At 40.7% G+C, this 11709-nt stretch overlaps 1 protein-coding gene across 1 annotated transcript in view; it reads left to right on the top strand.

Moving 5' to 3' along the window:
• The first annotated feature begins 1914 nt into the window (after positions 1 to 1914).
• Positions 1915 to 11709, top strand: part of LHFPL3 (LHFPL tetraspan subfamily member 3) — a 491008-nt gene continuing 481213 nt past the window's right edge. Inside the window, exon 1 of the mRNA XM_036760644.1 lies at positions 1915 to 2359. Coding sequence (XP_036616539.1) covers positions 1915 to 2359 — 445 coding nt within the window. The remainder of the gene's footprint in view (positions 2360 to 11709) is intronic.

Raw genomic sequence — 11709 nt, 5'->3', positions numbered from 1 at the left:
ATTATAGTTGTTAGATTATGGATGTACATCTTCACATCTTGTTGGTAGTGTTTAATTTCTGTGCTATATCATCCTGTATAGCACTTGTTTGACATGTGAATGGGGAATACTCATTAAGCCTAAACATATTTGAAAAGTCATTTGTTTATTAACAAGAAGTCCCAATTGACCTATGATTTTCTATACTGTACAGAGTACAACAAAATGGATGTCATAAAAGTGTAAGGTAAGAGTGACATTGGAAGGGACAAATGGAATCTCACTGAGGGAACCACTAAATTGGGCACATCTGTTTCATTCGACTATCAGATTACAATGGATAAACCTGGGGTCTTGTATGAGTGAAAAAGCACTTACTAAGTGCAAAGCATTGTGTTGAGCATCCCAGATCATAGATTTGAAGCTAGGAGAGGGGGAAGAAACCTTAGAAGCCATACAGTTCAACACTTTTATTACACAGATGAAGCTAAAACCCTGAGAGGTGAAGTCACTACTTGCCCAAGGGTGTGTAGTCCCTGTAGCAAGCTAAAGGCCAAGATTCAAACCCTAGTTATCTGACTTTTTCCATTCATTTATTATTTCCTCCATGAAAGTCTCATCATTCCTCAGAAGTGACCCGCGGTTCTCAAAGGCTAGGCCAGCAGAGTTCAAACTCTGACAGGTCCGAAAGAGTTGGAAAGTCTTCTGGTACAGGTCAGGCGATTTGATGTCTGTTGTGAGACCAGCCTAACTTCAGAGAGGCTCCTCACAGGAAGTTTGACTAGCAGGTGATGCTTCCCCCCACCCCCCCACCCCCGCCTTTTTTGGATGCAGCAACGGACTGTCTCCTGGGGCTAAAGAGGTTGCTTTCCCAACCTTTATGTATTTACTTAATTTTCGGCAGCTTTTTCAACTTTCCTCTCGTGTCCTCTAAACCTCTCTTTTCAGCAGCCACTTCTGCTAAGTGAGCAGCTGGGAAGGGATCCCCCGTTCAGATTCCTCCGGCGTGGGGGTGGGGTGGGGGACACCTCTGGGGTAACGGTCAATTTGGGGTCGCCCCGCGCCCCTCCCTTCCTCACCTGTCACTGACCACTCACCCACCTGCTCCCCTGCAAAGACTGAGAAAGGTTGAAGCACTTTGCTGTGCCGTGGTGAAATGTTTCGGGAATAAGCCCGTCGTCGGGCCCAGAGCCCAGCACCAACTCTGGGAATCCCTGGGACTCTCGGGGCTCTCCTGGGGAGCTGTGTACTCTCCTTTCCTCAGTGCTGCCGCCCCAGCCCTTCCTCCCTTCCTACCCTGCTCGGGGAGCAGTTTCTCCTGCCCGCTTCTGTCTGCCACGTGAGGGGCGTCCCCGGGCCTGCCGCGAGCGCTAGGGGTTCGTTCTACTAGCAGCCCGCCGCGGCGCGCGCTTTCTGGTGCTGCCGCTCCGGCTCCGGCTCCGGCTCCGGCGTAACCCAAGCCCTGGCCGCGTAGCTTTCCTGGGCAACTCGAGCCTAGCGCCTTATTGCCCAGCAGCGAATTTGCCACCTCCTGCTGCAGCAGCTGCAGCAGCTGCAGCAACAGCAGCATCAGCTGCGGGAGGAACCGCCGCGGGCAGCTGGAGTCAGAGAAAAACATAGTGGAGAAAACCTAGGTGGGGGTGGAGTGGTGGTGAGCTGGGCTGGAGAAGCAGGAGGACAGGAGGAAGATCAGGGCGAGCAAAAGGGGGGATGCTCAGTCCTCCCCCCGTCTCCTTCCGGGAGGGAGGATGCAGACTCTGAAACTGGCGCTGCTAGGCTAAGGCTGGAGCATTGGAGGTACAGCGCTACTCCGTGTGTGTATGTGTGTGTACGTGTGTGTGTGCGTGTGCCTCCTGTGCATAAAGAGGTGAGGGGAGGGGGAGGAAGAGGAGGAGGAGGAGGAAGAGGAGGTGGCGGTGGTGGTGGAGGAGGAGAATGCCAGGAGCAGCAGCAGCAGCAGCCGCCGCCGCCGCCGCTATGCTCCCAGCTCAGGAGGCTGCTAAGCTCTATCACACCAACTATGTACGGAACTCCCGGGCCATTGGCGTGCTCTGGGCCATCTTCACCATCTGCTTTGCCATCGTCAACGTGGTGTGCTTCATCCAGCCCTACTGGATCGGGGACGGCGTGGACACTCCTCAAGCGGGCTATTTCGGGCTCTTCCACTACTGCATCGGGAACGGCTTCTCCAGGGAACTGACCTGCCGGGGCAGCTTCACAGACTTCTCCACCCTGCCCTCCAGCGCCTTCAAAGCTGCCTCCTTCTTCATCGGGCTCTCCATGATGCTCATTATCGCCTGCATCGTCTGCTTTACCCTCTTCTTCTTCTGCAACACGGCCACCGTCTACAAAATCTGTGCCTGGATGCAGCTCACCTCCGGTAAGTGCCCGCCCGCCCCCCTCTCTTCCAGGAGGGGAGGGAACTCGAGGTGTCCGGGGAGGGAAGTGGCAGAGCCCGGAAAGGGGCATTGGGGGAGAAGAGATGATGAGGGGATGCTTCTCTTTATGTAGAAACTTAATCGGACAAGGGTTGAAGAGAGAGGTGGATAAGGCCAGTACTCAGAAGTCACCCCCCACCCCATCAGATGGCAAAGCATCCCGTGGCGTTTGGGTGCCTTATAGAAGTCCAGGGGAAAGCCACCTGAAGGGATTGCAAGTCAGTTGCTGAGAAGAGTCAGTTTGTAAAGCTGAAGGAAGAGTCGCTGAAACCCTCAAATTGGAGGAATCTAAGGGTGTGAGGGGCAGTGGATGAGGAAAGAGAATTTGGGGAGCCTCTTCCGGAGGTTTTGGTCTTGAGATTGTGTTTATCAGTCTACTTATTGGTGCCTTCCTGGACTGTGGTTCTGTCATTGCTGGAGGGCGACTGGAGCCTCTGAGTCCTGGTGTTGGTTTGTGTCTCTCTGCCCCAGGCTTGTTAAAAAAAATCCTTGGTCTACCTTGAACACTTGAAAATTCTGTAATGGGTTCAGTCTTTTAAACGACAACAAATGTAGAGTACCTTGGAGATTTCCCAATGTCAAGTTTGCAATTCTTGCTTTTTAGCTGTCAAAATATCGTTTCTCCCCCCACCCCCACCAAGAGGGAGGAAGAGGTCTTAGGAGAAGGTTCAGGTTCACTCTCCTTCATAATTCCATGTTGGGGAGTGCATTTAGGGAGGTAGAAAGCAAAGAAAACCAATTTCATTTGCATTCCCTGGAAGATCTTTGCCTGCTTGGGTCAGGCTTTGGATAGGTGAAGTAAATAGATGTTCCAAAAAAATGCAATTCCGAGCATCAGAGTGACTTTTTCCTCAGCAATAAAAATAAAGTGATTTCTTAGTCACTTTGAAGAGTTTAGAAGTAAAACTCTGCTTCTCTCTTGTTCTTCCCCTTCCTTTTGACTGATAATAACCAACCTCTCTTGGAATCCCCCTTCTATTTTGACACCTTGTTTTCCAAATACTAACCCTGCTACCCTAAGTTCCTTGGCCCACTCCTGTCAAGATATATAAGATAAAGTTGAGTCTACTTCCAAAAAAGGCTGGCTGAATGTCCAAATAATGAATATATTTCAGAGAGTTAGGTTTTCTCATTTGTATTCTCTTTCATTTTTCTGATTTTTCAAAGTTGTTAGCTTCAAGATTTTGTAGTTTATCCTAAGAGCCTGGTAGTGTGTTGTGGGGAGCAGGGCTTCAGACTCTGAATTTACAAGGCAAGTTGACATATGTACATCTGGGTATCTTGTCAGTGTTTTATTTTTCTCCTATGTCATCCTATATATTACTTTTTTGATATGAGAATGGGGAATCTCTTTGAGACTAAAATTGTGTGAAAGTCATTTCTTTTTATAAAGAAAGTGTCCCAGTTGACTGATGATACTATACACTCTAAATACCTGTATTGGAAAGGTACCAAGAAATGGGCATGAATACACTGATTTGGGACTTTGGAAATCTCTACAGAAGGGTATTTGTCTTCCTCACAGGAAAAAAAAGATATTTTCTCTACAGCTTCCTATGACACTTTTTTTTTTCTGAAACTGCTATCAACTTTAATGGCAGTTTCAAATATGCCTTAACTTTAAAATTTACACCAAAAATTAGACCTTTTGTAATGAATGTGTGTATTATAGAAACTCAGCTAGGGTTGCTCTTGATTCCTATCCCTGGTTTGACCCTGGAGAGAAAAAGGACATGCCTGATGCAGATGTTTGGGGAAAGACTTGACCCTGCACAGCTAATCTAATTTCTCTCAGTTAACTGACCTATTTAGGTTTGGCGATTCAAATCAGATTCATCATTCAAACCACTGAAATTAACCTTGGATAAAGATATCCTGACCACATGTTTATAAGGTTTTACACATTAAAACTAAACCTAACTATGATACTAGAAAGGGAAGTCATTTCTGGAGAAAGTTCACAGAGCTTCAGTTCATAGCAAGCCGGGTTTGACTTTGAAATGTATTCTTTTACTTTTTGCTCAGGGTTTAATGTTTTAAAGTTGCTTTTAGTATTTTATAAAGAATAACCATCAAACATAAGAAAAAACCTTAAATTTTAAAAAAATTAGTATCCTTTGCTCTGGAAGGCTGAAAGATGTATATTCTAAAAGAATTTGACATAACTCTTTTTCAGATATTACTCTGAAATGTTAGGGCATTTCTCAAAGTGAAATGATAAAAGAAACCTTTCCTTCACTTTTAGAGAAGTACATATCCATGCATATGTTTCAAGCCTTTCTTTGGAATTACTAATTTTATTTGATTTTTTAAGAATTCTAGATAAGACATATGGGAAAGTAATTTCATTTACTGATATGGCATATCACAGAAAGCTCGATATTTGTATTACAGATTCGAATCACATTAATACAGAATCAAATTAAATCAAAAGCAACAACATTCACTGTTTTGTTAATGAATGTGGTATAAAAGGTCCTTCTAAAGGATGGCCATGTTTGAAAAGGTTTTCTATTTTTATGAGCTTAATGATATCAACAAGACATTTTACATTATATATTACGAACTTAATTGGAAACTGTAGAATGTTACCTTTTCACCTTTAATTGTCCTCTAGTACTTATAGTCTAAATGTATCTAGGCTAATCTCCAATGTAATTTGCCAAATATGAAAGACCAGATTTAATTCACCATTCATATATAGAGAATGTTAACTCTCCTGGAAGTCAAATGATCAGTTTATATACTTGGTTATCAGAGCTATTTCTGTTTTACTGGCAACAAATCTATAACATGTTCAGATCTAAAAAATGTAACAATAAATATTGATGGTGGGGAAAAACATATATTTGTTTCAGTGTAAGTCCACTACCAAGGATCTTTCTCTTTTACTCCTTCTTCCCCCATTTTGAATGCTGGTTCAGAACCATTACACTCAATTTAAGGAAAGTTAGAGAAAAGGAAGTGGAGGTACCAATTATATTATCATTGTCATAATCATCATCACCATAATTATCATCATCACAGATTTATACAGCACTTAAAAACATGGAAAGTGCTTTAGTCAACAAGTCAAGTCAAAGAGCATTTATTAAGCAACTACTATATTCTAGGTACTGTGTTAAGTACTAGAGATACAAAGAAAGACAAAAACAGTTCTGCCTTCAAGGAGCTCACAGTGTAGTAGAGACAAAACATGTAAACAATTATGTACAAGTAAGATTTATACAGGATAGGTTGGAGATTGATTCCAGAAGGAAGGCACTGTCCGTAAGGGGTACAAATTAAGGCCTCTTAGAGAAGACAAAATTTTAGTTGAGGCTTGAAGGAAGGCAGAACACAGAGATGGTGAAAAAGAGAATTCAGGGTCAGGAGATGGAGTGTCTTGTGTGAGAAACAGTAAGGAGACCATTGTCACTGAATTTCAGAGTAAGTAGAATGGAGGGGAGTTAAGGGGTAAGAAGAATGGAATATTAGGAAAGGTCCAGATTATGAATGTCTTTAAAAGTCAGAGGATTTTGATCCTGGAGGTTATGTGGAACTACTGGAGCTTGTTGATTAAGGGGGTGACATGATCAGACCTGTACTTCTGTAAGAACAGTTGAATAGCTGAGTTAAAGGTTGGATTGAAGTGGGGAGTCTTGAGGCAGAGAAAGAAAACAAACTATTGCAATAGTTCAGGCATGAAGTGATGAAGGATTGCACCAGGGTAGTTGCATGGTCAGAGGACAGATACAAGAGATGTTGTGAAGGGCGACTTGACAGTAGATTAGGTTTGGGATGGGATAGAGAATGAAGAGTCAAGGTTGACACCTAGGTTGTGAGTCTAGTTAACTGGGAAGATGTTTATACTCTTGACAATCCTAGTGAAAATGGGAAAAGATGAAGTTTGGGGAGGGAATGATTGATTAAGTTTTGAACGTGTTGAGTTTAAGATGTCTATAGAACAGCCTGTTCAAGATGTCAATTAGACAGTTAGAGGTAAGAACCTGGAGGTGAGCAGAGAGGTTAGAGAATAAATATATCTTAGTATCATTTTTAGAGTATGACATTTGAATAGATGGAAGCCGATGAGATTACTAAACTAACTAATATAGAAGGGGCAGAGAATAGGTCCCAAGACTGGGCTTTGGGGGCACTAACATCGTGCAAGCACAATCTGGGTAAAGTTACAGCAGAGGAGATTGAGCAATGTTCAGATAGAGGAAAAACCAGGTAAGAGCAACATCATGAAAATGTAGGAGAGTGATTGATAGTGTCAAAGCCTACACAAAGGTCAAGAAAGGTGAAGATTGAGAAAAGATCATTAGATTTGGGAATTAAAAGATCACTGGTACCTTTGCAGAGGGCAGTTTCAGTTGAGATATGATCAGGAGTCAGATTCCAGAGGGTTCAAAGAAAAGTTAGAGAAAAGGAAGTGGAGGTACCAATTGTATACCTTTCTCTCAAGGAGGTTAGCCATGAAAAGGAGAAGAGGTGTTGAATAATAGCTAGTGGGGATCGAAAGATCAGTGAAGTTTTTGAGAATGGGGGAGACTTGATTGTGTTGGTGAGCATCAGGGAAACAGCTAGTAGGCAGAGAAGTATTTGAGATTAATGAAAGTGAGGATAATAGAGGGAGAGACCTTCTGGAGAACATAAAAGGGAATGGAATCACATATACGTGAAGAGGGGTTCTCCTAAGCAAGGAGAAGAGTCACTTGTCATGTGAGACAGGGGTAAGGGAAGAGATAGTTGTGGGGGTGAAAGCATCTGAGTGATATAAAATTAGAAAGGGTAAAGAGGTAACCATGGATAAATGCCTCAATTTTTTCAGTGAAATGAGAGACAGGGTTCTCACCTTTATATACATTATATCACTTGGTCCTCACATTAATCCTATTAGTTAGGTACAATTATTATTCCCATTTATCAGATTAGGAAACTGAGGCCAAGAGGGGTTAAGTGACTTTTTCAGGATTACATGGCTAGTAATTGTTTCAGACAATATTTGGATATAGGTCTTCCTAGCTCCAAGTCTAGCTATGCTCCCGGAGAGGTAAAGCCCCCTTAATGATTATCTAATCAATTAATTGGTTGTTAACTTGGGGTCTATGGCCCTTAACAAGTCTGTGTGTAGATTTCAGGGGGGCTGTAAACTTGGATGAGAAAAATTGCTTTTTTGTTTCTACTAACCCCAACTGAAGTTTCTCAACTCCATTTAAAAACATCATTCTGAGAAGGGTCCATCAGCTTCAGGAGAAGACTGCTAAAGGGAATCACGATTCAGAAGAAATTAAGAACTTCTCATCTTGTCCTATTTCTTCCTTCTATTTTAAATATGAGAAATTGAGAAACAAAGGTGCCCAAGTTCAATGCAGAGTAAGCAGCAAACTTGGGATTCAAAGCCAGAATCTCAGATTCAGTTCCAGTGATCTTTTTATTGTTTCACATGAAGTAACTTGTTCAAGATCACTGAGGTAGAAAGGAGGAGAGTCAGGATTCAGCTCTAGATCTTCAGAATGAAAATTCCATGCTCTTTTTGCTGTGCCACACTTGCCTGAAAATATTTTTACTTGCTCCAAAAATATTTTTTAGCATCCTAGACATGTTTGTCTAGCACTGGAAACTATATATGAAAAGCATGTCATTTTAGATGCTGTTATGAGCTCCCTGACCTCCTCCTTCCTCTATTTTCTCTAAATAACCATCAGTCTTCCTAGTGTAGAAACAAGTCAGTGTTCATTAACTCTTTCTTAACCTGATAGGGAAATTACTATGATGTACCATTGATAAAAAGGTTTAAAATTATATTCTTTGTTTTCTTTTAAATTTCCAATATCTAAAACTGTTTCTCAATAAAATATATAAAAACAATATATAAAATTACACACACACATGCATATACATTCAAAGAGCAAAAAAAATGTCTGTAAGCCAATCTACATGGGGAAGGAATTTGATTATTCTTATGATCTGATCTCTTCCTACCCTGGAGAAAAGGTGGATCTCTAGTTAGCTCTATAGGTTAATAAACTGCACCTAGTTTGGATGAGGATGGAAAGAGGATGTCATACCTTTAAGAATTAGGCCCTGCTTCTTTTCTTTTAGGGTATAGACTAGAGAATAGTCATGATAGCTTTCTTGAGTTAGAGTAATTGTGTTATAGGCAGACAATAACTAAATCTTATAATGTTTAAAGACTATAATAATGTCTTAAATTGGTTCTAGAGCCATATACATAACCAGTATAAACTGAAGAGCAAATGTTATGTGACACGTGTACCCTTTTCAGTTTGGGCTGTTCCATTTTTCACTAGATGAAATCTCCAGATGGCCCTAAAGATTTTGCAGAAGTCCAGTGGGGATTACTAAATTGAGGCCAAACATTGAGAGACAAATGAGAGCCAAGATAGCCACAAGCATGCCTTTGAAAGCATTTGACAAAAGTACTAGTCAAAGAGGTGAACTTCTCTGGCAAAGATAGAAGAGCCAAGATTACGTTGATTGCTTCTTCACTTTTCGCTCGTCTAATGATAGCAGTTTTTTCTCAATGGCTGTAGTGAGGAAGTTTGCTATAGTGGAAACCACACTGGCAGTGGAATCAGAAGATGTGGATTCTAAGGCTGTCCTACTGGCTCTACCTTTTACTGTCATTGGGCAAATCATTTAGCCCAAATTGGTCCCACTTTCTTCACCTATGAAATGGAGATAATACTTGGATTACCTGCTTGCCCAACAAGGTGCTTTTGAAGCTCAAATGACACAATGTGTGTAAAACACTGTACAAATGTGAAAGTATAGCAGATAGATGAAATATCCCTCCTGTTCTATTATTCTACAGGCCAAATCCTTTTCTAAAATTACAAAATGATATTGTTTATGTGAAAATGAGACCGAAAAGTGAAATTACTTTAGGAATAGTTAAAACTCACCACTACCTTTACTGATGTTACTGGATTTTGTCACATTATTGGAGTTCAAGTAAGAGAAAAATGCAGACAAGACTAATTTTAAACTCTTAACATTAACTCTTAGCCATAACTGTGGCTAGAAGTGAAGCCAATTATCTTTGACAAACATGACCACTCATCATTTTCATTGGTTCATAGTATAGCCTGTTTCACAACTGAGTAAGTCCCTTAATCTAGCTCTTTGGAATTCCTTCTTGGCACCAGTTCATGATTTGCTATCACTATGTTAACTTTCCCCCCAGAAACATACTTTCTGACCCATGGTTGTTGTTGTTGTTGTTGTTGTTGTTGGGGTTGGGGTGTCAACCTGTTATTTTATTGATGTGGGGAATTCTCAATGAGAAGATTCCTACCATAATCTTAGTGTGAGAGTGTTATCTGGGGCACTGAAAAGTTAATCAATTTGTCAACATAGTCAACATGTATAAAAAAAATGGGACTTGAATTCAGGTCTTTCTGACTTGAAGGTCTGCTCTCTATCGACTAGGCTAAATTCCCTGTCAAGGAATGGCTTAAGACCTTTTTGGAAGATGGTAAATAAGCCTAAGGAATTAACAATTACCCGGAAACTCTTCCTTCCCCCTATACCATTTTTGCTTTGCCCAAAATTTAAATATCAAATATAAACTTGAAGCCATTTCCTTTACTCAGAAGGAGGAACCTGACCCAAGTTAGACTTTCTGTGTTCTTGTTTAGTTAGACAACACCATGGTAGGGAAAAGAGGAGAGGGGGGCCATCATCCTCTCTTTTCCATTCTTCTCCATTCTAACTCTGCTTTCTTTCCACCAGTCAAGTGGCCCAATACTTTGGCTACCCAGCTTCTGCATATTTGTAAGATTCAGAATCCAAGATGAACGTGGTTGGGACTTAATCCAGGGAAGGCTAAGAGGGATTGGACACTCTCCGATCTTACTATTGTTGTTGTAAGCTACCCTTGCTGACAACTGAAGGGAACACTAGGTCCAGGTAGGAGATTCTTTGCTCAGATGGAACTCATAACACCTTGAGGGGAGGAGCTGTGAAGAAGGCTGCAGAAGAAATTAGGCTCTACTGATGCATTGTCATCTCTTTTCCCATATGGAGAGCCAAAAGGCCCCAGGCAATGTATACTAATAAGAGCTAATCATAATACCTCACATTTGCTTAGTGCTTTGATCTTTGCAAAGTGTTTTTTTTCTACCCTGTTTATGCTAAAATTTTCATCGTGGGACAGTATGTCCCACTTGCCAGAAAGTACAGATCTCCTTAAAGTAAATTTTCAAGCAGTGAAATAAATTTACAAGGTATTTTAAATGAGTGATTTATAAACTTTTTTGCCTTTAAAAATGACACAAGTAATTTGTCATTTGAAGAGGTGTTGAAAAATATATTAATTTATATGTCAAAACAAACTGTATTTCATAACACATAGCAGTTTTTAAGTGAACATCAGTGATAAAGAGACCATAAACACACATAGTATGTGTTCCGTGTGCATGTGGTGAGTTGTGCATTTAATAGATTTTTGCCATAATAAAAATGCTAGCAGATTTCTTATATTGTCTTATACTTTAAAAGAATGATGATAATAATTATTATTCAATAAAAAGTTAACCAGAATTCTATCTGTTTGAGAACATGAAAATAAAAGGTTTATAATTGCAATTTTAACTTAGTACAAAGATAAGACCCAATAAGTGATACTCCTGATGGCCAATGTATTACAATTTATACATATGCCTTGGAAATCTTTTTCAGTAAGGAACATTTTAAATGAAAGGGGAAAAAAGCCAATAGAGCTTATTTCAATAGTTGTAGCCTGTGGTATAGCTCGCTTCTGTGTGTGGTGGGAAGAGATAAACCATGGAGAGAGCAATGGAAGGTCACACTGGTGTGAAGTGAGTAAGCTGAATTCTAATTCTATGGGTTCGATAGAATGGTAAGAGAGATGGCTTCATAAGTGGAATATTCGGAAAATACTTCAACTTTGGGGGTCAGCAAACAACTCCAATTAACTTGAATTCTTCCTCATCATGATGAATTGACTGGCATTTTTACTTGATGTTAAGAGGGACCAAGGAGCTGTTACTTAGTTATTGTTACTCAATTATATGAAGAACTTGATTATTACTCGGTTGTATCAAGAACTTAATATTGGAAGAGAGAGGGAGAGACTCACTTAACACAAATATGATGTTCATCTGGAAAACCATCATGACATTGTAAAAGAAATATTACAACATCCCAAGGCCTTCTATACACACCCCAACCAATAATGTCATTTAGTTCCCAAAGCCATACTTAATTGAGTCAAAATTTCCTTAAGATTTGGAAATTTGGGACAGTATGATGATGTGGT

This window comes from Trichosurus vulpecula, chromosome 5, assembly GCF_011100635.1.
Source record: "Trichosurus vulpecula isolate mTriVul1 chromosome 5, mTriVul1.pri, whole genome shotgun sequence".
NCBI lineage: Eukaryota > Metazoa > Chordata > Mammalia > Diprotodontia > Phalangeridae > Trichosurus > Trichosurus vulpecula.
The sequence above is the reverse complement of the archived record's forward strand: the minus strand, read 5'-3'. Positions and strand labels throughout refer to the sequence as shown.